At 59.8% G+C, this 23,863-nt stretch overlaps 4 protein-coding genes across 4 annotated transcripts in view; 2 read left to right on the forward strand and 2 right to left on the reverse strand.

Moving 5' to 3' along the window:
* STX1A (syntaxin 1A) overlaps positions 1–10,523 on the forward strand; it is a 55,724-nt gene extending 45,201 nt beyond the window's left edge. The window contains exons 6-10 of the mRNA XM_071574738.1: positions 437–545; positions 4,672–4,745; positions 5,027–5,164; positions 6,709–6,819; positions 7,424–10,523. Coding sequence (XP_071430839.1) covers positions 437–545; positions 4,672–4,745; positions 5,027–5,164; positions 6,709–6,819; positions 7,424–7,501 — 510 coding nt within the window. The 3' untranslated portion in view covers positions 7,502–10,523. The remainder of the gene's footprint in view (positions 1–436; positions 546–4,671; positions 4,746–5,026; positions 5,165–6,708; positions 6,820–7,423) is intronic.
* A 285-nt stretch (positions 10,524–10,808) lies between these two features.
* On the reverse strand, positions 10,809–16,658 carry BUD23 (BUD23 rRNA methyltransferase and ribosome maturation factor). Its single transcript, XM_071574739.1, has 12 exons — positions 16,576–16,658; positions 16,332–16,369; positions 15,727–15,822; positions 15,479–15,561; positions 15,301–15,397; positions 14,146–14,242; positions 13,735–13,785; positions 13,087–13,172; positions 12,841–12,886; positions 12,272–12,330; positions 11,317–11,406; positions 10,809–11,202 (listed from the first exon to the last, which is right to left on the reverse strand). The coding sequence occupies exons 1-12, from the start codon at positions 16,621–16,623 to the stop codon at positions 11,148–11,150; spliced, it is 846 nt and encodes a 281-aa protein (XP_071430840.1). The 5' UTR covers positions 16,624–16,658; the 3' UTR covers positions 10,809–11,147.
* A 10-nt stretch (positions 16,659–16,668) lies between these two features.
* DNAJC30 (DnaJ heat shock protein family (Hsp40) member C30) lies at positions 16,669–19,117 on the forward strand. The gene has a single exon (XM_071574740.1). It carries the CDS (start codon positions 16,735–16,737, stop codon positions 17,356–17,358), a length of 624 nt encoding a protein of 207 aa, XP_071430841.1. The 5' UTR covers positions 16,669–16,734; the 3' UTR covers positions 17,359–19,117.
* A 1,810-nt stretch (positions 19,118–20,927) lies between these two features.
* Positions 20,928–23,633, reverse strand: VPS37D (VPS37D subunit of ESCRT-I). Its single transcript, XM_071574992.1, has 4 exons — positions 23,440–23,633; positions 22,425–22,596; positions 21,814–21,896; positions 20,928–21,649 (listed from the first exon to the last, which is right to left on the reverse strand). Exons 1-4 carry the CDS (start codon positions 23,560–23,562, stop codon positions 21,068–21,070), a joined length of 960 nt encoding a protein of 319 aa, XP_071431093.1. The 5' UTR covers positions 23,563–23,633; the 3' UTR covers positions 20,928–21,067.
* Positions 23,634–23,863: the final 230 nt, after the last annotated feature.

The raw sequence follows: 23,863 nt of genomic DNA on the forward strand, positions 1-23,863 counted from the left end.
TGAATCTGTGACTTTGAGCAGGGCTGGGTCCAGCTCTCCCCCAGCAGTGCAGAGTGACCACTGCGAGTCCATCTCCAGCACGTCCTGGCAGCACAGCAGTGGCAGGCAGGGCTTGACCCAGGGCACCACTGTAGCCTCAGCTCCAGGACACTTGGGCACAAGTGGTGTCAAGGAGGGTGCTGCCAACCTCCTGAGGGTGTCCTCTGGGGGCTGGAGGCTGTGCTCAGGTAGGCCTGGGTGAGATGTGTCACCTGCTGCCACCTGCCCACCTGGTGCTCTGCCACACTCTGCAGAGCAGGGTTTGGGCTGGAAATGCTTCTGGGGTGGGTGGTGGTGCAGGAGGTGCTGAGGACTGAGCCTTGCCCACCATGGTGGGGTTTCAGGGCTTTCCCTCGCAGGGAGCCTCACCCCTCCCTCTCCTCTCTCCTCCCCACAGCACTCCACGCTGTCCCGCAAGTTCGTGGAGGTGATGTCCGAGTACAACGCCACACAGACCGACTACCGGGAGCGCTGCAAGGGCAGGATCCAGAGGCAGCTGGAGATCAGTGAGTAAAGCCTGGGGGGGGGCAGGCACAGCTGGGCTGAGTGTACCCTGGGGCCACAGCCTGCTCTGGCTGCTCATGGATCAAAGAGCTGGGCAGAGCTCCCTGGGTAAACCCACAGTGCCCATGGATGTGGCTGGGACATGGTCCCTGTGGGACGTGGGCATGGGGTGGTACCTTGAGTTTCAGTGGCAAAGCACATCCAGCAAAGCACGTCCTGAAATGCTGCAGAGAGTGTGGCAGGAAGCACGGGGAGAGGAACATCTTCCTTGTTTGCAGCTAATCTTTAATTCCAAGAAGCTCATGGGAATTCCTGCCTCCTGTGTGTGCCTTTCCCTTCTCTGGGGTGCTCTTCATTGTGAGTGAACTGAACTAAACATGAAAGCAGAGAAGGGAGCCTTGAGATGGGAGCACTCCCTGCCCCTGGGGGTTTCCCTTGCACAGGAGGAGCAGGAGCCTCCCACAGCCCAGGACCTGATGGCTCTTAGGAGCCATAATGTTGTTTTCTGTCCGAGGTGGGCCCCAGGTGACACCTGACGCTGGTGACACCACCCAAATGACAGCACTGTGATCTCCCTGAGTCATCCCGAGCCAATCGTTCGGGTTAAGTCTGGTCCTGCCTGTCCATGAAACACTCTCCTGGTTGCTCAGAACAGTTGGTGATACCTGGATAGTTTTAAAGCAATGGGATCATCTTCCAGCAAAGAAGAACCATGTCACCACCATAATTAGGGGAATAAGCAAGGGGAAAGTCAGGGCATGCAGAGATTAAAAGAGATTTTTGTAAATAATCTCGTTGTCAGAGGCATCATGAGGTTTGTGCTCGGAGTGCAAGGATCTGAATCCTAGTCCTGGTTTTTTTTATCTCACAACCAAATGGATGTTTTTCTTCCTTTCAACAACTCAGCATGAATGATGACAGGAGGAGATCTGTGAGTCAGAGTGGTGTCCTTGGTGGTCACCTGTGGGAATGTCCTTCATGCACTGCAATGCCTGGAAATCTGGGTGCTGTGGGGTTTCTGTGGAGGGTTGGAAGGAGCCTTGGCTGTGCAAGCTTTGTTCACATTAGTCTCTGTGATGTATAATAGTAACAGGGCTCTTCCAAGGTGGCTGGATGGCAAGGCTGACTGACAGGAGGCTCAACAAGAGCTTGCCAGTTTGCTGTAAAGCAGGATGATGTGTCACTGCTCCAGCTGCCTGACTCATCCATCAGCCAACGTCATCCTGCAGGTGACAGCCGAGGGGTGGCTTGTCACATGAACAGGAATTTAAGGTATCCCTGTGCCTCCTTCTGAGAGAAGAGATTGGGAAGGGCTCAGCCATGTCCTTGATTGGCTGCAGGCCTGAAAGAAACCTTCCTCTTGATTTCCTACTGGATTTTGGAAGGACTTTGCTGCTCTGCTTAAATTCTGGAAATATATTAAGTTATCCTTGTGTTTGCTCTGTCCGTCCTGCTGGGCTGTTGGTGCCTGGCACAGCCTGATGGGTACAGGGAAAGGGCTGCTCAGGACTCCCCAGGGAGCAGTGAGGGGTGCAGGGGGGGTGTCCCAGTTCCTGACAGTGAGGGACCTGCATTTCCTTTGGGATGGAGCAGCAGGTTCAGAGGCAGGATGGGGTTGTGCTGGGGAGGCAGTGGCACAGTCCTCTGCACAGTCTGGGCTGGATTCCCACATCTGGACAAGTGGGAAATCTCTCCTGACAGAAAGGCTCATCAAAAGGAGCAGCTTATGGAGGTTTTACTGCCTGGCCAGGGGCTCTGTTTGGCCTGGGGTGTCCCAGCCAATGCCATCAGCCCCAGTTGCTCGGGGGGCTCCTGCGCAGGCTCCGTGGAGCAGAGCTCAGCTGGGAGGTGGTGACTGCACAAAGCTCCACCAAATCCTCAGCTCTTGCTTTCAGCTGAGGAATCCAAAGATAGAAAGTGCTGCGAGCTCTGATAGCAAAGCCAGTAAATCTCTTGGGTTTTGAAAGTATGAGAGCAGGGTCTTTTCAGCAGCTTCAGAGGGGCTCTCCAGCACCCAGCACGCACCTCCATCCTCACCACATCTGCTTCTGGCTCTGCAATAGGACAGCTGCAGAGCTGGTGATGTAGAGTCACTGCCCCAAGCCAGAGCCACCCCCTGGGGCTCCCCACAGCCCTCTCAGGATCTGTCCCTACTCCTTGTGTAGGCATTGCCATGTCTGTGTGTGCCTTGGTGACCATCACCATCACTGTACCCAACCAGGAGTATGTCTGATGGGATGAAGTGGCTTTCTCCCTTTCCTTCTCCCTCTCCTCTCCTCTGCCAGTACTTCTGCCCCAGCCTTAATTGTTGGCCTCACCCCCTCCTTACTCACTTGCTCTGTCCAAGCACTCCGACATCACAGATGCCATGGAGGAATCACAGGATGCCCAGTGGAGGGATGGCTCCATGTCCTGGGGTTGGTGACAGCAGGACAGATGTGCAGTGGCTGGACCATGCCCCCTGTCTGCTGCCAGGAGCCATGTCTGACTCTGCACTGCCTGTGGTGGGAGTTGTCACTCCCTCATTTTTTAACTCTCCATTGTGCCCATTAGGAGAAATTGTATCTTAAATCTAATTAGGTTTTGCTCCCAGAGAAATTGGATTTGGAGCTTGGAGGAGCTCTCTGTGGTGGGTGTGCAGCTGAAGCTGTGGAGGTGCAGCACAGACGCTGCTTGGTTTTGGGAGCAGTTTTGTTATGTGCAAGACTGAGGAACCAAAAATAAAACATCTCCTGTCTGTGAGGGCACTGCAGGAACTCACTGTTGCCCACCCTGTCGTGCCAGGCCAGCTGAACTGGCGTGCAGAACAACAAGCTGTGGGTGCATCCTGCCCTGAGCCAGGAGGGCTCAGGGGCTGCTCTGGCCCTGGCAGCTCATCCAGGCAACCCCAGGTGATCTTGGAGCTGATTTAGGATTCCTGTGGCACTTTCATCTCAGGAATGACCACGGGAGTTATCTTGGGTGCAGATGCTGTCACAGCACTGGCCAGTGGCCGTGCCACCCCTGCCCAGAATGAGCAGATGGGCCCTGAGGGCCGGGGAAGTGGGTGGCACTTTGTCACAGTGCTGGGCAGGCTTTTGTAGCTGAAAGCTTCTCATCTTGACACCAGTGCAGGCAGTGCCAGACCTGTCTGAGCTGGGGCACAGCCAGGTCGGGCAGTCACACACAGGCAGACAGGACAGCGTTATCCATCTCTCCAGGAGCTGTATGGATGTGTGTCTAAGGAGAGCTGAAAAGCCAGCTCCAGACAGAGGATGCCAGCCTTGGGAAGGTGCCTTGTCCTCGGTGTGTCCAGCCGAGCCCCAGCTGTGGCTCTGCAGGTGCCCGTGCAGTGCTGCTGCCAGGGGCAGGGCTTCTGCCAGCCAAGGAGCCCAGCTGAGCCCCTGATGCCTGTTGGTCCCCTGCAGCCCTGAGGTGCCTCGAGTCTTCCTGATTTATGGAGCATCTCTCTGCAGAACTGGGCAAACTGGCACCCAGCATCAGCTGGGTGGTGGAACAGAGCTGTGCCACTGGAGGCTTTCCTGGGAGCTTCCCTCACACCCTCCTGGGGCTGCTCCTGCCCCCATCCCCTGTGAGCTGCTCCATGGGGATGGTCACTCCATCCAGCTGGGCACTGCAGTGCCAAGGACTGTGCCTTGAGGTGGGAATTCTCTTCGATGGCTTGTGTCTGCTTGTCCCAGAGCTTCCAATGGCCCTGGGCACTGTCTCCTGCCATTCCCTCCCTGCCAGCTCAGGGCTGAGGTTGCTTCTCCCTCAATGCTGCAGCTCCCAGCAAGCTTTGGGCTGCTTGTCTCGTTGGCAGAGCTGCTTCTCCCCAGGAAACTTTAATTTCTGGAGTTGCCAAGTAAGAAGCAGATGTACTCTGGAGCTCTCTGGGGAGGCACAGGTCCAGGGCTCAGGATTTTCCAGTGTTTTGCCAGGTTTCTGGGCAGGAGTGTTCCTCCAGGCTCCTCTCCCTTTCCAGTGAGAGGGCAGCCTTTTGATCTGCCCAGTGCGCTCTTGAGTCTGGAACCTTTGCTGCATTGCCCTTGTGGGAAATGCCATGGAGCCAGCAGAGCCCTGTGGTGGGACTGTGGGACTCTTGGTGGGGACTGAAGACTTCCCCTGACCCGTGTTGTGTCATTGCAGCTGGCAGGACCACCACCAGCGAGGAGCTGGAGGACATGCTGGAGAGCGGCAACCCGGCCATCTTCTCCTCTGGGGTAAGCACGGGCTGCAGCTGAGTCAGCCCCTCATCCCAGGGACTGGGCTGGTGGATGTGCTGCCACAGTGGCCCCAGTACAGGAGAGGGGCCCTAGGGGGTCGGGTCTGACCTGAGGATGCTATTGGAGCAGAGCCTGCATTCTGGCATCCTGCTGCAAACTACCTGGCTAGAGTTGTTGGAGCAGCTCTGGAGCTCCTTCTCATCCCTCTCTTGGTGCCCCCAGACCCAGCACCTGAGCTGGGACTGATCAGGGTGCTCAGTGGCCTTGTCTCCTTGCAGATCATCATGGATTCAAACATCACCAAGCAGGCGCTGAACGAGATCGAGACACGGCACAGTGAGATCATCAAACTGGAGAACAGCATCCGAGAGCTGCACGACATGTTCATGGACATGGCCATGCTGGTGGAGAGCCAGGTAGGGAGACACTACTGCCCAGGGGTCACTCACCTGGGGGGTTTGGGCAGTGAGGGGGCTCCCTGCAGTGGGTGGGGAACCTGGAAGACAGTGATCCCCTGCCTGGGTGGGTGCTGAAGGGGAAAAAACAAATCTAGAACCACCAGAGCTCCCAGTGGAGCTGAGCTGTGCTCCCCAGGGCCAGAACCACCCGTTCGCCACCCCAGCGCCGGGGGTGCAGCATGCCCGGGTGGGAGGTTTGGTGCTGGGCTCTGGAGAAGGGCAGTGGGTGGCTGCCATGCAGGGGGAGATTTCGCCATCTCCTCTGAGCATTGGGCCCAGACGAGTGAGCTCGAGGTGCCACCAGCCCATGGCATGTGGCCCTTCAGCCGGGCACGTGCTCCGGTGTCTCTGCTCACGCCCCTTCTTGCCCGCCATGCTGCCACGGCCCGAGGACACGTCGGTGGCAGGTAAAGGCCACTGGCCGAGCCCTGTGGTGCTGCATGCTCTGCTCTGCATGGCTGCTCCTGCATGACAGATGTGTGGGATTTGTGGTTCCCTGCACCGTTCTAAGGGTTGGCAGTGCCAGCACCCTGCCTTGGCCTGTGAGGCTCTGAGCTCCTGGCACTGGGAGTGGAGGGATGCCAGTCTGGCAGCTGGGCTGGCAGCTCTGCTCTGCCCCAGGCATGGGCAGGTGGGAAGGAGAAGCAGCAGCTTTAGACAAGGCAAGGAACAGCTGATGGAGTCAGTGCTTGGGGGGTAACACCAGAGCAACCCTGGGCCTCAAGGCTCATCCTCCCCATGCTCTCTAGCATTAGGTTGAGAAATGGGCATCGCAGATCTGCTGGCCATGAGCCCTCAGCTCTGTGGCTCCAGTACCCTCCATGCCATCCAGAAGGGCACTGAACTTTGAGCCAATGGCCCCTGCTAACTCTCTCCAGCTGCAGCAGGACTTGGCTGCTTCCCTGCCTTGTCAGGATGGGGTCAAAGGGAGCTCACCCGAGCCCATGTCCCCAGATCCACAGGAGTCCACCCCTCCAGCCCACTCCTACAGAGGTGGGCAGAGCGGGGCAGAGGGTCCTGCAGGGCCCTGCAGTCCTGACTGGCCTTGCTCTGGGCCCTCCTGCCCTCGGCATGGCACTTGTGTGGATCGTGGTCGTCCCTGCATGCGCTTGGTTTTGGGAGCATCCCCCGTGGCACTGCTGGTGCTGTCCTTGCTCCCTGATGAGCCTCCAGTGTCTGCAGTGTGTGGCACAGTGTCCGTGTAGATCCTTTTGTGGCTTTGATGTCACCTGAGATGTTTGTATAGAGTGGCCACCAGGCCAGGACCGGGCTGGGAACCCATCTGGACCCTCAGCTTTACTTGTCTCCCTGCTGGGATGGGCACACAGTCCAGAGCTCCCACCCCAGGGCACCCAGAGCACCCAGTGCCTGCAGGCAGCTGACAGTCCCTCTATCCACACAGGGCCGCTGGGCAGGGTGGCATCCAGCCGGTGCCAGGCAGCAGCGGAGCAGGCAGGAGCTGACGCCGGCACGGGCGCGTGGGCTGTGTCCTCACTCTGCAGGGAGAGATGATTGACCGCATCGAGTACAACGTGGAGCACTCGGTGGACTACGTGGAGAGGGCTGTGTCTGACACCAAAAAAGCGGTGAAGTACCAGAGCAAAGCCAGACGGGTGAGTCATGGCTCTGGCTGGGGCCTGTCTGCCTCTGCCTGCACTGCTGACACCTCTGTCCTGAGGACAGGGCTCTGCTGGCACCCTGCCTGCCCCTCTGCCTGCCCAGGGCAGGGTGGCACAACCTCACAGGTTACTGGGCACCATGTTACCTCACAGCACTGGCTGCAGCCCAGGGCCTGTGGGTGGCACAGCTGAGGCTGCATGAAAGCTGACAATGAACCATGGGGCAGGGGCACTGCCTGGGGAGAGAAAAAGGGACAGGGTGGATCCCCTGGGCCAGCCCTGCTGTGAAAGTCATGCTCCTTGCCAAAAGAAAACAGAGAAAAGGCATAGTCCAGCTCAGCCCCTGGGTACAGTGCCAGCTGCCTGTCCCGTTCCTGCAGCGTGATCCCATATCAGCTCAGGCACCTGGGGGCCACCAGCTCAGCTCAACCAGCCCAGTGCAGCCAGAGCCCCTCTGGCTCACGAGGTGCTGCTCAGAGCCCATGACAGGCAAAGGGGAGCAGGGCAGCCTGCAGCCTCAGCTTCTGGTTGCATCCCACCCCAAAACTCATCATCCCCTCTCCCCTCTCTCCCTGCCGCTGCTGGGACACCTGAGCAGAAGAAGATCATGATCATAATCTGCTGCGTGATCCTGGGCATCGTCATCGCCTCCACCTTCGGCGGCATTTTCGGCTAGACCCACCCCACGGGACTGTTTGTGTGCGATGGACGGAGCCGCGCGTGCCATGGAGCTGCAGCCACGCCGGAGCGACCCACGCAGCCCCGGAGCCTCCCAGCAGCATTTCAGTTTCTAATGCATGGTTGTTTGTGACGCTGTGTGTGCGGTGCGGTGCGTCTGTGTGGAGGGAGCGCCGGCCCCGGGGCGCAGGCGGGGGACGGGGCGCGGTGATGGGCGCGAGGGGGACCCTGTGGGGGGGAACCCGAGCTCTCATCACTGCTCCAGCCCGGGTGGCTGGCTGGGACCAGGTGGGGACAGAGGCGCCCTCGGGTGCTGCTGCTCCTCCTGTGCTGGGCAGTCTGTGTTAGGGACAGCCGAGGATAAGGAGGGACAGGAGACAGGTGTTAGGGGTCTTTGGGAGCTCAGTGCCCAGTCAACCTCCCCAGCTTGCCCATTACCTCCAGCCAGAGCTCTCATGTCTGTCAGCCGCGTCTGTGCTTGCAAACACCTTCCCTTGGGCTGCTTCTCTCCAGGGTCCTTCCCCAGGGGTGTGCTCTGCCTGGCCCTGCCCGCTCCATGGCCGTGCCTGGCACTGAGGCTCTGTTCCTGTCACCCTGCCAGTGGCAGGGCTGTCCCCTCCCCAGGAGAGCCCTCGTTCTGGTGCAGGTGCCAGGGGCTGGATGTGCTGCTGTGGGTGGTGGGTGCCTGATGGAGCTGTGTGGGATAAGCAGCTGCTGCCTAGGGCCATCACAGTTGCCTGAGGACAGGGACATGCCATGTGGGGACCTGTGCTGCACCCGGGTGCTGGCCTAGCAGGGCAGGATGGCACAGGTAGTTTAAGGCTGGTGAGTTTAGCTATCTACTTGCCCTGCAGCAGAGCTTCATTGTTCTGCTCTCAGCCCTGGCACGCAGTGGTCCTGGTTCCTGCCGCCCCAGGGCCTGGGCTCTGGCACTGGTGCCCACAGCCCCTGACAGCACCCACGTGCTCCAGCCTGCTTTCTCCACACAGGCACCCATGTCTGGGGGTTGGAGACAGTTGGGCTTTCTCCTGTTGTGGTCCCAGGAGCATTCCTTGCTGCATCCACCCCCCTGCAAATGAGGAGTAGCAGCCTTCCTCCTCCTGTATCCAACCAGTTCCTGAGCAGGCCAGTGCCTGACTGCCCCTTTGCCACCTCCTGGCACCCCCCTGCTCCTGCCAGTGCCCCCTTTGCTCGGCCATCCAGGGAGGCACCTGCCCTCGGTGGGGTGCTGTGGCACACCTGGGTGCCCTGTGCCCTCTGCCATGCCCATGAGATGGATGCAGCTGCTGTGGGGTCCTGCTGGCAGCTCAAAGGGGTCCTGTGCTGCCACTGCCCATTTCCCTCAGGCTGGGGCCAAGGCTCTGCCCTCACCTTCCTCTGGAGAGCTCGGGGCTCTGGCTGGCACGTGCACATGCCAGAGCACCAGAGAGGAGCCCCAGGCAGGTGAGGCACCTCTGGCCAAACTCACTGCCAGGCACTTGGATGGTGCTGTGAGCCCAGGTGCTGGGAGCAGAAAAGGGGCACTTGATGGCAGCTGGGATTCCAGCCACAGGCAGTGTCACCACCTTGCACCCTCTGGGGCCAGGGCAGGGCTGCCGCAGCCCTGGGGTGCTGTGGCTCAGGTGCTGGTGCCCATATTGGGGGTGCTGGGGGAAGGCAGTGGCTGTAATGACACAGCACTGCCTGTCCCGGAGCCAGCCCTGCCCAGCAGCAGCCCTGACACAGCTCCTTCCCTGCCACTGTCACCCGAGGTCCCACTGTACAGCCCTTGGGAAGCGTGTCCAGCCCGGTCCCCCCGCGGTGCCCAGCCCATGTCCCTTGGGGTACGGCCACGGGAACATCCAAGACCGGAGCCCTTTCCTTCAGCACCAACTGATGAGCTCCAGCACTGCAGCCTGCGTGGGCAGAAGGGCTTGGGGCACCAGCACTGTGCAGGCAGGGCAGGAAGGGGGCACGGGCAGGGTCCCTGTTGGGCAGGGACGTGTTTGGCTGCAGGAAAAGGAGCTGGAGGTGATGCAGAGTGCCCGTGCTCCTGCCCCGGTGCAGCGCCCACCCTGCCACCGCCGGGAAGCAATAACACTGGGCAGGCAGGACAACCCTCCTCCCAGGCTCCCGCCCTGCAGCCATGCCCACTGCTAGCACAAGGTGACCTTTTCTTTTCTTCCAAGCAGCGGCTTTTGTGGCACACGCTAACCTGACATCAGGGCTGTGGCACCCCTGCCAAGGCACAAGGCCAGGAACAGCACCGGGGGGGATGGTTTCTGGCCCTTGCTCCTTCCTTGTGGCACCACCACTGCCAGGAGCCCCCCAGCAGCAGGAGCCGGACACGGGGCCAGTGGGGGCCGCTGTCACTTTGCTGGGATCCTGCAGGCCATGGCAGTGCCAGGCTCCGAGGCGAGGGAGGCGAGGAGCAGGCTGCCACTGCTGCCCCACAGGCAGGCTCACACTGTCCTCGCTGTGAGGGGAGGGTGTTTTGGTGCAATAATTACCCCTGCACTACGGGAAGCCCCGTTCAGTTCCTTTTTACCTATCTGTTGTTGCATGTACAGACCAAATCACCAAGCGTGGTTGTGCTTTGGGAAGACACTTCACTTTTTCTTTCCAGCCCCCAACCTCTGCCCGCTTGTCCTTTGGGTCCCACCTCCTCTGTTCCAGGTGCCACCTGCCCTCCCCACCGGGAGCGTGTCGATGCAGTATTCCACGAGCAGTGTGGGGCACGCACAGCTTGCACTCGAACTGGGGATTGGTTTCTTTTGTAATTAATGTACTTGAAGGCTTTCCGAGCCCCCCGTGGAGTTGTACTGTTGCTGTACTGTGAGCTAAGTGTCCTTGTTTTCTATGTGGATCTTGACCCTGGCTTGCTCTGTCTCACTGGGCTGGATGACACTGTATGTTGCCTCTTTTCTCCTTCCCTCTTTTCCCTCCCTGCTAGCGTCCCTTTCTTCTCCCAAAGCTTTGGGTGCAAAACAGCTTCCCATTTTGTGGAATTTTTATGTAGAATAAACATTTGTAACTGTAAAGCTCTGGCTGGCACCTCTGTGTTTCAGGGGAAGGGAAGAGGTGACGGGGTACAGTCAACCCCAGCACTCCTGCAGCACTAAAGCAAACAGGATGCCAAGCACTCCCGGGAGCAGTGCCCCCAGGAATTGCAATTCTGCCAGGAGGAAGCTTTGCCCTCATGGGATCTACAGCTTTACAGTGCCTGACTCCCTACCTGCAGACAGAGGGGAAGCTGGCAAGGAACTGGGTGCTATATTCCCACCTCAGTACTCTCCAGTATGAAAGCAGGACACAGGAGACCTGCAAACACTTCCAACTTGTTGACTCTTTAGTGAGGAGGCTGGATATCATGTCCTGGCTCACCTGCAGCTTAATGGGCTTGCTGCACTCAGGAGGGTTAAGCAACAGCATTGAGGACACCAGGTGGCCAGAGAACTGTCTGCCACTCCACCTTCACCAGGCAAACAGGGCTGGAAGCTTTGCAGTTGGCTGTTGGGCAGAACCTGAGCCAGTTTACACCACGAAGAGCCACAATGACGTGTCCCAGCAAGTCCCAGGTGTGAGGTGCCCATCTGTGCCATCCACAGGAGGCTTGCTGGAGGCACCCACACGCCACCCTCCACACCAGCAGTGTCCAGAGCAATTCAGAAGCGAGGGCGGCGCTTCCGACCCGTGTATTTCGTGTCTGCTCGCACCTCCCTGTGGGGAAAAGCAGGGAGCAGCTCAGCACCACCCACATGCAGTGCTGGGAGGGGAAGGGAATGGCTTTGTCAAAAGCTGCCAGCAGGCCAGACCAGCCTCAGCTGAACTCACTTGCCCTGTCGTCGTCTACGCTCCTTCTTCTCCAGGATCCAGTCCCGGCTCTTCTTCACAGACTTGCCCTTGATGTTTTTGAACCGTGTCCTACAGACAAAGCAGACAGCAGCTGGAGGGGAACTGAAGGTGTGGGGGCACAGTCCTCTGCCCTGCAGGACTGTCACCCAGAACTGGATCACAAAAGCAGCGAGTTCCCCTCCCACCACCCCTGGATGAGAGGCTCAGCCAGCACTGGGGCAGGTGGCCAAGTGGTCCAACTCCACATGTGCTGAGGAAGGAGGTTGCTTCCAGTCCAGGCTCTGACCTTTGACAGACTGCAGCAGGCCCCCTGTGCCATACCTGACACACCAGCAGCACACTGGACTCTGGGGGAATTACAGGCTCAAGCAAAACCACCTTCCTCTTGTCTGCACTATTCCAAACTAGACAAAGTCTCTGGCTTCCCAAAAAGTTCCCAGTTCTGTTACTGCCCTCCAAGACCAGGTACCCTTTGGAGTAAGTGAGCAGAGAACAGCAGTGTAAGAGGCAGGAAAACATGGCAGCCACAGGCTCCTGGCAACCACGACGACTTTCCTCTGGGTTTTGTTCTCCGTCTCTCCCACTGGCTGCAAGAGGGGCTCCTTCCTGCACCACTGCTGTGGGAGGAGACCTGGACAGAAGGGGACACCCCCCAGACCACAGCTAAGCAGAGCCAGACAGAAAGCACACCTGAATGCTCAGGTGCAGCTCAGGGTAAGCACCAACAGCCCCATGGAAGAGCCCTGGGAACTAAGCAGTTCTGTTCCCTGTGTCTGGGCCTTTTGGGAAGATAAAGCAGTGCCCACCTGAGCTGCCAAGGGTCCTCCCAGGCCCTCCTGCCCCTTCTCACATGGCAGGTTCCCAGTAAAACCCAACCCTCACAGCCCCACACTCCCTGCTGAGAAGAACCTGCAGCTTCACATCCATATGATACCTCTCATTGGTGAACTTTGCCTGGTGTGGCTCTTCATCAGCACACTCAGTACCAAGGCCCTGGAAAGCAAAATTGGGCAGTTGTGCTCTGCTCTGGAGCAGACACAGTTGACAGTTGTGCCATCAAAATGATGGGGAACACAGGGATCTGCAAGGGGAAGGATGAGGAAAGGAACAAACTGATCTTCCAAAAATCATGGCAATGGTTTTAAACTGACAGAGGGCAGGGTTAGGTGGGATATTGGGAAGTTCTTCCTTGTGAGGGCCTGGCACAGGTTGCCCAGAGAAGCTGTGGCTGCCCCATCCCTGGGAGTGTCCAAGGCCAGGCTGGACAGGACTTGGGGCAACCTTGGCTTGTGGAAGGTGTCCCTGCCCGTGGCAGAGGGTGGAACAAGATAAGCTTTAATGTCCTTCACAACCCAAGCCAGTCTGGGATTCTGTGACAGCAGGGCTCAGTGACTGGCAGCAAATGTGCACACTAAGTCACATCTGCCCACAGAGATCTGCCTGGCTCTCACTGTGCCCACATCACCCAGGACAGCAGCTCTGCTGCCTCGTGGAGCTCCTCACCTTTGGTAACGTGCCAGATGTCCCAACAAAGAGACAGAGGAAGAACCTGAAAGAACAAGAATAAGCAGCATGAAGTTGGGGTTCAGCATGTGAGTCTCAGCCCCAAGCAAGACTGGGATGGTTTATAACAGTCAGGTCTAAGCTGTAACCTCTGTCCAGGACCTATCATGAGAGAGAACAGCTTGGGAAAAAATCACTACTTAATCCAGGTCTCACCCCAAACATACAGAAATACCCAGGACTCACTTCTTGGCTTTGGCACTGTTGGGGTAATCAACCACCATTCCCCCTGTAAATCCAGCTCTCATGGCTTGGGCTGTGATGAGCTCCAGCTGGAGAAAGAACATGCAAGAATTAATCAGCAGTCATTCCCCAGGAATACCCAAGATACCTCTGGGACTACCACAGCTGACTGTGCATTCCCAAGATGGGTGACTCCTGCTCCTGCTGAGCTCTGCACCCAGCTCCTGGTACCATCCAGATACCAGTTCCCTGCTTTTGTTTGGTTCTCCCTGCTCCTCAGTCCAGCCTGGGTTAACCAGTGCAGCAGATTCTAGGAGAGAAATGCTGGGCAGGATTTTCCAACCCTGGGAGTCCACAGTACAGTGCTGGTAACTACAGCCAGTCTTCAGAGCCAGACCCAGAGGAGAGAATCCAGGACAGCAGGTTCAGATGGTGTCCTGACAATTTTTTTGATTTCAAGGCTCAGCCCAAGACTATCTCTGAAGAAACAGAAAATGCACAGGGTGTTCTTGCAGATTATTTCTTTGGGCCCTTGAAGAGCTTCCCAGCTGGCAGGAAGAAGAGAGATGCTGACCAGATGTGGAGGAACATGTTGCATTCAGAGCCCTACACAGCACCTGCACCCCTTCCCCACTGTCTAATGGCCTGTACCTGCTCTGAGTTCTCGGGGTACAGCTGCAGCACAGCTCGGGATCCTCGGGCCTACGGGAAAGAAAGTTGGTCACCAACCTGTCTCAGTGAACACAATCCCTCTGGTCACCCCATTCCTTCTCCCCCAAACCTCCAGGACAAGGCTCTCAGGAGAGCTGCTCACCCCACAGCGAGGCACAGGGATCACAGAATCATTAAGGCTGGAAAACACCACAAAGATCACCAAGTCCAGCCTTGATGAGAAGCACCAGACACCAGGCAGCAGGTGAGGAGGAAGGTGGAGGGTGCTCCTGCCAGTCTTGCCTCAGAGCAGCACTTACTTAAAACACCTGACTTAAAATATTGTACTAAAAGGCACCAGCAAAGGTTTCAGAGCAGGAGAGACCTGGCTTGGCAGAGTGTGGCACTTACCAGGGCAGTGTAAAGAGTGGAGAAGAATCTGTAGAGGCGTTTGGGGGGACTGTGTGATTTCTTGTCAGCATTACAGAGCCACTGCACAGCAGAAATACTGAGGAGGAAAACAAGACCCCCCAGGACACTGAGTCAGGGGTTCCTTTCCAGAGCCTGGCACCTCCCTTGGAGCTGAATTCCAGCCCTAGGCATGTGCTGGGCCCCAGGGAAATGATTCAATTTCCTCCATGGAGCTTTGCCTTCTGTTTTGCAGTTACACAAACCCCTCTGGAGATTGGCTACACCAAATCCCAACAACATGCAGTAGTTATCTGAGGCCAAAAGCATCACCAAGCATCCCCTTTAGGTCAGGTGCTCAAATCTTAGGATCACGGAATGGTTTGGATTGGAATGAGATCATTCCACCCCCTGCCATGGGCAGGGACATCTTCCACCAGCCCAGGTTCCTCCAAGCCCTGTCCAACCTGGCCTTGGACACTTCCAGGGATGGGGCAGCCACAGCTTCTCTGCCCAACCTGTGCCAGGGCCTGCCCACCCCCACAGGGAAGGATTCCTCCCATATATCTCATCTAAATTTCCCCTCTTTCAGTTTGAACCCATCACTCCTTTTCCTGTCACTACAGTTCCTGATGGCAATTCAACAGCTCAGCCATGACCCTGCCTGGCCAAGCAGGTTTTCCCAATGAGCAATCCCAGCCAGAGCTACTGGATCAGCAATGGACAGTCCCTGCTCCTTCCCAGCACCTTCCTGAACTATTCTCTAAGCAGGAAAGTGCTTCTGTCCCCTTCATACCAAAACCAACCAGGGACTCACCTAACTGAGTAATGTTACAGACATCCTTTGTTCTCCTCCTTGGTGCAGGTCTCAGCCCTCCCTCCTGACAATATCCCCAATTTTATTTTATTTCCTTCAACAAAATTCCCAGCTCAACAGCACAAAAGGACAACAACCACCACTTGGAAAACAGCTGTCAGGAGCTGCTTCTACCATCCAAAATCCTGGAGATTTGTCTCAGAGTGAAGGAGGAGGTTGCAGGGAGCAAAGAGCAGCTGGTGAGGACAGTCCTGCTTACCTGTGATGCATCAGATGTGCACCACATGTACTGTGCAGTTCTGTGGAGCACCAGGAGAGCTCAGTTTCATGCACAGACTCACCTGATACAGCCATCAAACATGCCAGGCCTGAAGGGAATGCCATGACCCACGTCTGCCAGGAGAAGGTCTCCTTCCACCTCCCTCTCCACAGCCACATCTGCACAGAACAGAGCATGGCAAACAGCTCTGGGGAGCTCTGAGGTGAGCTGGGGGTGTCAGGGCAGGAGGGTCTGCTCACCCAGCATGGCAGGGCTGATGTCCATGCCAATCCAGTAATGCCCCTCCTCAGAGATGTAATCCCCGCTCAGCCCTGACCCGCAGCTGCAGGGAGGAAATGCAGGGAACCTGAGGGTGCTGCTGGCCAGGCACAACGCCAGAACAGCCCGTCCCTCTAATGCAGCCTACAAGGGACACCCACCACGGCCCAGGGCTCGCCCCCGCAGCCCCGGGTGCTCCGCGGCACCGGGCACAGAGAGCCCCGCTCACCCCACGTCCAGCAGGAGGCACGGCCGGTCCTCGGGCAAGCCCAGCAGCTCCACGGCGCGCTCCGACATCTGCGCCTGGATCTCCACCACGCGGGAGCTGCGGGACACGGGCAGGGAATGGGAGACAAGCGACAGGCTCGGAGCGCGGGCAGGGAATGGGTGACAAGGGACAGGCTCGGACCCCGGGGAAGGAATGGGCGACAAGGGACAGGCTCGGACCCCGGGGAAGGAATGGGTGACAAGGGACAGGCTCGGAGCGCGGGCAGGGAATGGGTGACAAGGGACAGGCTCGGACCCCGGGCAGGGAACGGGTGACAAGGGACAGGCTCGGACCCCGGGCAGGGAATGGGTGACAAGGGACAGGCTCGGAGCGCGGGCAGGGAATGGGTGACAAGGGACAGGCTCGGAGCGCGCTCCGCCTCGGACAGGACCCTTCAGCTCCGCTCCCGTCCCACCCCGCCGGTGCCCCACGGCAGGCCCGCACCCCTCAGAACTCAGGCGAGGCCTCCCCAGACCCCGCAGGTGCCAGGCCCGGCCCTCCCCGCCCCCGGTGTGCCCACCCCACGGCGAGACCACCCCCGGCCGCGGCCTCGCGTCCCGCCGTACTTCTGCGTGTACTTGCGCGCCTCGGCCTCATCGTAGAACTGTAACGAGAGAGCGGCGGGGCGGTGAGGCCCGGGAGGGAACCCCGGGACAGACCCCCGGGGAGGGAACCCCTGGAAGGGAGCCCCGGGGAGAGAACCCCTGGAAGGGAGCCCCGGGAAGGGAATCCCGGGAGGGACCCCCGGGAAGGGAGCCCTGGAGAGGGACCCCCGGCACGGGCCCGGTTCTCCTCCGTCCCGCCGCTCACCAGCTCGGGCGGCCCACGATGCTCGGGTCTGCGCCCGCTGCCCGCCATGCCGCCGCCGCCGCTGCGTGACGTCACCGCCCCGCGGGCCGTGCCCCCGCGTGACGTCACGGCCGCGCGCCGCGGCGCTCACGATGGCGCCGGGCGGGCGCTGAGGGTCCGATGGAGCCGGCGGCGCTCGGGCGGCTGCGGCGGCTCCTCCTGCTCCTCCCCGCGGCCTCCCGCCCGCCCTCCCGCGCCGCGCACACCGGGGGCGCCCCGCGGCCGCGCCGGGACCTGTACGAGGTGCTGGGCGTGCCGCCCACGGCCACGGCGGCGCAGATCAAGACGGCCTACTACGAGCAGTCGTTCCGCTACCACCCGGACCGCAACGCCGGCAGCGCGGCCGCCGCCGAGCGCTTCGCCGCCGTCAGCGAGGCCTACCGGGTGCTGGGCAGCGCCGCGCTCCGCCGCAAGTACGACCGCGGGCTGCTGAGCGAGCAGGAGCTGCAGCGCGGCCCCCGCCCCGCCGCCCGCCCGCCCGGAGCCGCCGCCGAGCCGCCCAGGCCGCCCCGCAGCCCCACCGCCCGGCCCGGGCCCGGCCCGCCGCCCTTCGACTTCGACGCCTTCTACCGAGCGCACTACGGGGAGCAGCTGGAGCGGGAGCGGCTGCTGCGGGCGCGGCGGGAGCAGCTGCGGCTCCAGCGGGAGGACGCCGCGGGGCAGTGGCGTGTCAAGGCCCTCTCCGAGCTCTCGGTGGGGTTCCTCATCTTCCTGGGTGTTGCCATTCTCTACGGCCTGAAGTGACAGCGGGGTTGGGGTCAGGACAGGGCTCCGCGGTGTCACCAGGGGGCTGGGAGTGTCCCCTCTGCACCTGCAGTTGGCACAGTGTGGCTTCTTCCCGGGCTGTGACATTTCACCCTGCCGGGGTGACCTTCAGGGACGGTACGTGACCAGTGGGCTCCGTGGGCTGTGATGTGGCCCCTCTGCCAGTGTGGCCTTCAGCCACAAAGTGCCCCTGGGCCAGCACAGGATGTGGCATTGGTGTGACCTCTGCATGCCCTCTGTGGGCTCTGCCCCACGGGCTGTGCTGTGCCACCAGCATGACCTTGCAGAGGTGGTGCAGGAGCTCCACGGGCTCTGATGTGCCTCCTCCACCGACACCACCTGCAGACACAGTGCCTGACAGGTAAACGTGGCTCCTGGACATTGGACTGGGACGTGTGCTCTCCTTTGGCACAGCCGTGTGACCTTGGTGTGCCCCAGGTGCCTGCTGAGCTGCAGCAGAGATTAAAGGCTGTCAGAGGTGGTGTGTGCTTTGTGTGTTCCAGGCTGTGCTCACCCCTGCTCACGTGGGGCTCTGTGGTTTCTGCCAGTCCCAGACCACCTGCCACCTCTGTGCTGTCACACCTGCTGGTACTACATCTCTCTGGAATTTTAGGAATGTTGAAATCCAAACTGCATCACTGCCTTGTCCTTGCTCAGGTTGGCCAGTGTGGAAGTTTGGCTTCAGAAGGATGAAACCTGGGTCCGTGGTGGCTCATGGTCCTGGTCAGCGTGTGACATTGCCTGGAGGTGCTCCCCTAAACACTTCTATGTCTGAAGTTCTCTGTCCTGTCGAGGGCCTGCCAGGAACTTTGTACTTTGAGGCCTTTGGGAGTGGTGCAGCTGGGAGCACTGAGTGCCATTACCTGTGTTTTACACATATCTGAGCAGCATTTGCACATGAGAGTATTTGCCTGTTTAAATATTGAAGTGTTTTAAAGACCTGAAGATCTCTCAGAAGCTTCTCTCTCCCCTTGGGTGAAGGTTTCACTTCTGCTGCTACTGCCTGGAGGGAGAGAAGCTTCGTGGCAGTGCCCTGGGTGTGCCAAAGACTTTGTGTGTGTCACTGGGTTTGCTGGCAGTGGGGTGTGCCCAGCCCTTGTTATCTTACAACCCAGACCCTGGGTCATGTTTTGCCCCAACACAAGAATGTTAAAAGCAAATTCCCTGTGTTTTCCACTGGGGAATTCTGTGATCCTGATCGCAGCCTGAGGCACCAGCACATCCTGCTGTACAGGATTGCTCTCTGCCTGTTCTGGAGAGCCTTGTGCCACTTCCAGCTGCAGACTCCAGAGGCTGCTGCATGTTTGGAGTAAAATCAGCCCCAGGGCAGAGGCAGAGCTTTCCAAGACCCTCTCGTGGTTGTCAGTCCATCCCTGTGTGTGGCATTACAGTGCTGAAGCATCAGTGTGGGAAAAGCAGCAGCCTGACATTCATGGGGAGAGTCTCTGGAGTTGTAGCTCTGGCATGTGCTGATGCATTTTCATCCTTCTTTTCATGCTGTAAACCAAATCACTGGAAAGATCTGAGGTGGCTTTTCTGACAGATTTTGGCAGGAAACATTCTTTTCCAGGCTGGAAAAGCTAGAGATGTCCATGGGAAGCAGTGGGCACCTGGGAGCACCTCTCCAGCTCCTACCCAGATGGGTGGTCTGAGCAATTCCTACTACTGATTCTTCCTCTTCTTCCTCAGGTTGCCATGATGTATCTTGGACATTAAAGACATCCAGCCATAAACTGGTTACTGCTTACACATCTTTCTTTTGGTGGGCCTGGGTGGCAGTTTTAGCTGGAGAGGTCACTGAGCATCCTGAGGCCTTTGCTGGGAGAAGTGTGATCTTTGCAAAGGACATTTCTTCCTCCTCACTCTCAAGCCCCCTGGGGCCATTTTCACATGTTTTCTAGCACATCTTACCCCTCACTTCCTCACTTTAGTTCCACATTTCATCTGCCTTCATGGTAAATGATGTGATGTGTCCATGCTGGATGCTGGTCCTTCACTTTCTTATCCCTGACACTGGTTTTGCCACCTCTGTGTCACCAGAAGGAACTGCCCAAAGGTGAGTTGCTGGTGGGACCTCAACCAGGCCTGGACTGCTTTACCCAACACTGTCACCCAAGGGATTATTCTGGGGGGTTATTCTGGGTTCCTCTGTGTTGCTCATTCCCACCCTGGAATTGCAACAGACATCACACCAAGGGGAAGCAACTAAATCTGAGTAGTAATTGGTAATTTGATGCTGTCACAAACCAAGGAAATCAAAAGTTCCAGGGAAGCTGAGAAAAGCTGGATGAAGCCTGGCAGACCCCATTCCCCAGTCGTACCCCAGCCCCTTGTTGTGGGCTGATGTCCCCATAACCACAAGTTTAGGGTGCTGAGCTGCTCATCTGGGGTGCTGGGTGCTGCAGACTGGGGGTGTGGGGTTGTGGAGCCCCATCAGGGCTTTTTCCATACTCCTGGAGTAGCTGTGCTGCTTATTGGAAAGGAGGGGGTTAAACTTGGCTCCTGGAAGGTGTCTGGGGGTTCCAGCTGGGCTGGGGGTGTGAGGGGCAGGGACAGGGAGCTGCAGGCTGGGGGAGCAGGGTCCTGAGCAGCATTAAGGGGTGGCCATCAGCCTTCCCCACGAAGGGGCTGGTGTGGCAGGGACAGGGTGAGGGGACAGCCCCTGGGACAGCTCCAGCCCTCACCTGCACCGGGATCTGTGGGCAGAGCTCTGCATGCCAGTCCTGCTGCTGGTGGCTGTGCCAACCCACGGAAGGGCTGCCACGGTTGGCAGCACCCGAGGATGGCGGGGGTGGGAGCTCCCCCTCCCTGCAGCAGCATCCCCTGCGGCCACTCCTCTGTTAATAGAGTTAATTGTTAATAAGAGTTCCCTTGGTTAACAGCCCCGGTGCCTGCCCTGGGGGGCCCAGCTGGGGCACCCTGACACCCCCTCCTCTGCTGGTCCCAGCTCCATCCCCACTGTCTCGGGGATTTTGGCTCAGGGGGTCTCCTGGAGACACACACCCCTCCTCTCCCACCTGTCCTGGCACTGGAGGCTGCTCCTTATCCAGCCTGGCTTCCACAGAGCCAGTCTTGGGCAGGCTGGGGGGGCACCCCCAGCTCCCTGCCCGGGTTTGGCTGCACACCAGCTGGAGAGGGGCTGGACTGGCCCCAGGCTGCTGCCTGGCCCAGCAGAAATGAGTGCAGGTGCATAGCTGGGGGCAAACCTTCCCCCTCCTCCCTGGGGTGAGAAGGGGCACCCTGACCCTCCTTGGCTCCCAAGGCTGGCAAGTGTTACCCTGCAACTCCCTTCCTCCTTGCCTGTCCCATCCTGCTGTTCACAGCCAGAGCCAAGGGGTAACACAGAACATGGAAACAGCCTTTATTTGGGAAGCATGTGGCACCCAGTTTCCCTTGGGCCCTTTTCCCTGATACCCCCCCCAAAAGAGCCCACTGACATCCCTAAAAGCCACCCATCCCCACCTCTTCTCACTGTTCCTCTTGCTGTGGATGCAGAGACCTCCCCCTGGCAACTCCCCAAACACAGGACCCCCACCCCAGCCACGGCACCTGCTCCATCCCACCCCCAGCCAAACACCTCCATCCTTCTGCAAGCTCCACCCCCTACCCCACATGCTCCCCAGCCAGGGTGTTCCTGCACAGCCCCTGTGGAGGCAGAGGAGCAGGGACATCCCCCATCCCTGCCCTGCTACCGGTGTGGAGGCTCCTGCTTCTGGTGTCGCGGCCGCTGCTGCCTGCGGACGAGCTGGGGGCTGAGCACGGGGATGTGTCCCACGAGGCGCAGGGGAGAGCCCAGGCTGGGGCTTTCAGAGCAGGGAGATGCTGGCTGCTGTCCCAGGGCTGGGAGATGGTGCTTGGGAGGCGCAGCTGGCACGGGAAAGGGCACAACGGCCTCCGAGGGGATGAGGAAGGCGGGCACAAAGCCGTAGGAGAGATCGAAGGCTTTGGGGGCTACTCCACTCCGTAACGGGGCAAGGCGGGCTGGTGGTGGGCTGACTGGGGCACCTGGGCTGACTGGGTCCCTGCCCACCTGGTCGTTCTGCACTTCGTCCTTCTGCACCTGGTCCTTCTGTGCCTGGTCCTTCTGCGCCTGGTCCTTCTGCCCCTGGTCCTTCTGCGCCTGGTCCTTCTGCGCCTGGTCCTTCTGCAGCAGCTCCTGCAGTTTCTCCAGCTGTGTCCGGCAGATGTGGGTGCGTGTGCGGCTTTGGCAGAAGGACTCCAGAAAGGACTCAAGGGGCAGGTCCTGGGCCAGGAACTGCTCTATCTGTACCTGTGGGATGGACAGTGGGACAGCATCAAGCCAAGAGAGCCACGAGACAACAGAGGGAGCGCCCTTGGACTCTTCTCCAGGCCCTGGAATGTGGGAGGGCATGGAGAGCAGTCTGAGGCCCAGGCAGGGAAGGGGCAGCAGCACAGGAGTCTCAGATGACTCACCTCTGACTCTGCTTCAGAGGCATCAAGCTTGGCTTGGAGCTGGCTCAGAGCACTCTGTGGGTTCCACTTCTCCAGGTAAGTCTCTGTGGGTCAGAAGGGGATGGGGCTGCAAACCTGCCAACCTTCCCTTAGATGCCCCCACTGCTGGAGTTGCCATCTTTCCCATCCCTGAAAATCAGCTCCCCCTTGCCTTGAACTGAAACACTCCCAAACACATCCCTGGAGCCACCTGCACACCAAGGCCTGCATCCCACCCTGGCACCACGGCTGGCCAGAGCAGCTGTGGCTGCCCCAGCCTTGCAAGTGTTCAAAGCCAGGTTGGACAGGGCTTAGAGCAACCTGGTCTAGTGGAAGGTGTCCCTGCCCATAGCAGGGGATTGAGACTGGTCTTCAAGGTCCCTTCCAAACCAAGCACAATTATATGATTGGTCCCAGATGAGGGCTTATTATGTCACATCATCCCCTACCATTCCCGATCTTGACTGGACCATTTCCCTGGAGCAGGCTGAAGGATGCTGAGCCCACCTGGACCCTCATATTAACACAGATTGCTATGCCAGGCTCTGGCCATCCCAGGCTCTGCCCCATCCCATCGGCTGTGCTCCACTCACCCAGGCGCTGCTGCTTTTCCCAACATGCCTCTCGGATCTCCCGCAACTCCTGGTACTTGATGGCCAGGGAAGCCTTCCCATCCTCCAGCCGTGGGCGCAGGGAGAGGTTCACCCTGGCCTGGGTGCAATTTGAAGCCAAACACATCTCCCGCTCCTGCTGCAGACTCTGGAACTGTGGGGATGGGAACGTGGGATGAGTGTCAGCATTGGGAGAAATGGGCAGAACCTGTCAGATCTGGCAGCCTGCTGGGCGGGGGTCCAGTCCATCCAGGGACGAACCCTCTCGTCCTGCACTGCCTCCATCCCTCTGCTCTGCCCGAAAAGGGGGTGCATCCCGGGGGGATGCAAAGGCTGGAGCCGGGCTATGCATGGAAAACGCCGCACTGGCTGCCCAACCCCTCTGCAGGAAAAGGGCTCGGCAGCGCACATGGATGTCGGGGGAGACACGCGCACCCTCCCCTCGCTGCGCACACACCGTCTGGGCCCGGGGGGACCCGGGGGAGACGCTGAAATCGGGCCGAGAGCGATTCCAGAACAACCTGCGCCCATTCCCGCAGCGGAGCCGGGAGCGCGCGGGGCTCATCCCGGCTGCGGGAGCGAGCCCAGGCTGGAGGGCGGGCGAGCGGCCACGGCCTCCCCAGATCTCGGAGCTGCGGGGGCAGCGGGTGGGCTTTGGTGGCCGCGGATTTGGTGGCCCGGGGCTGCAGCACCGGGAGCCCCGCGCAGCCGCCGCCGGGACGCCGGAGCGAAGGTTCCCCCGCCCCGCCAGTGGATTCTGTGGCTCCTCCAGAGCCCCCGGGATTACGGGTGTCCAGGGATGGGCAGCAGGGATGGACAGCGGGGCCGGGCGGGCGGGGGATGCCCGGCCCCGCAGCGTCGGTACCCGGACCACGGGCGGCTCCACCTTGCGCAGCGGGACAGCCCCGCTGGGGCCAGCGCAGCACGGCTCGGCCCCGCTGGCTGCGGGACACGGCCCTCCCCGGTTCCCCCGGTGCTCGCGGTGCCCCCACCGTACCTTCCTGCTGAGGCGCGCGGCGCGCTGCAGCCGCGACTCGTCCTGCAGCAGAGCCCGGAGCTGCGCCGTGCTGAGCGCCCCGAGGCGGCGCGGGGAGCCGGGGGGCGCCGCGGGCCGGGACATGGGCCGGGATCGGGATCGGGATCGCGATCGGGACCGGGATCGGGACCGGGACCCCCCGCCCCCGCCGCCGGGAGCCGCTCGCGCCCCGCGCCCCCTCCGCGCGCCGCCCCCGCCGGTCTTAAAGGAGCCGCAGCGCGCTCCGGTACCGCACCGTGCCGCCCCCGACCGGGGGACACCGGCACTGCTCCAGCTCCTTGCACCCTGCGCACCGCACCCCGCTCTGCGCATCCCAGACCTCGCTATGCCCACCTGCATCCCGCTGTGCGCACCCCACACCCCACTGTGCCCACCCCGCATCCCG

This window comes from Pithys albifrons, chromosome 21 (assembly GCF_047495875.1).
Source record: "Pithys albifrons albifrons isolate INPA30051 chromosome 21, PitAlb_v1, whole genome shotgun sequence".
NCBI lineage: Eukaryota > Metazoa > Chordata > Aves > Passeriformes > Thamnophilidae > Pithys > Pithys albifrons.

Bases quoted from the DNA above. Each gene is read 5' to 3' on its own strand.
- BUD23 (XM_071574739.1), bottom strand. From the start codon at position 16,623: ATGGCGGGCAGCGGGCGCAGACCCGAGCATCGTGGGCCGCCCGAGCTG. The intron at 15,562-15,726 runs GTGAGCGGGGCT...TCCTCCCTGCAG, and splicing joins TGCCTCCTGCTGGACGTGGG to CTGCGGGTCAGGGCTGAGCG. The intron at 15,398-15,478 runs GTGAGCAGACCC...TGTTCTGTGCAG, and splicing joins CATCAGCCCTGCCATGCTGG to ATGTGGCTGTGGAGAGGGAG.
- DNAJC30 (XM_071574740.1), top strand. From the start codon at position 16,735: ATGGAGCCGGCGGCGCTCGGGCGGCTGCGGCGGCTCCTCCTGCTCCTC.
- VPS37D (XM_071574992.1), bottom strand. From the start codon at position 23,562: ATGTCCCGGCCCGCGGCGCCCCCCGGCTCCCCGCGCCGCCTCGGGGCG. The intron at 22,597-23,439 runs GTACGGTGGGGG...CCATCCCCACAG, and splicing joins CCGCGCGCCTCAGCAGGAAG to TTCCAGAGTCTGCAGCAGGA. The intron at 21,650-21,813 runs GTGAGTCATCTG...TCCATCCCACAG, and splicing joins CCTCTGAAGCAGAGTCAGAG to GTACAGATAGAGCAGTTCCT.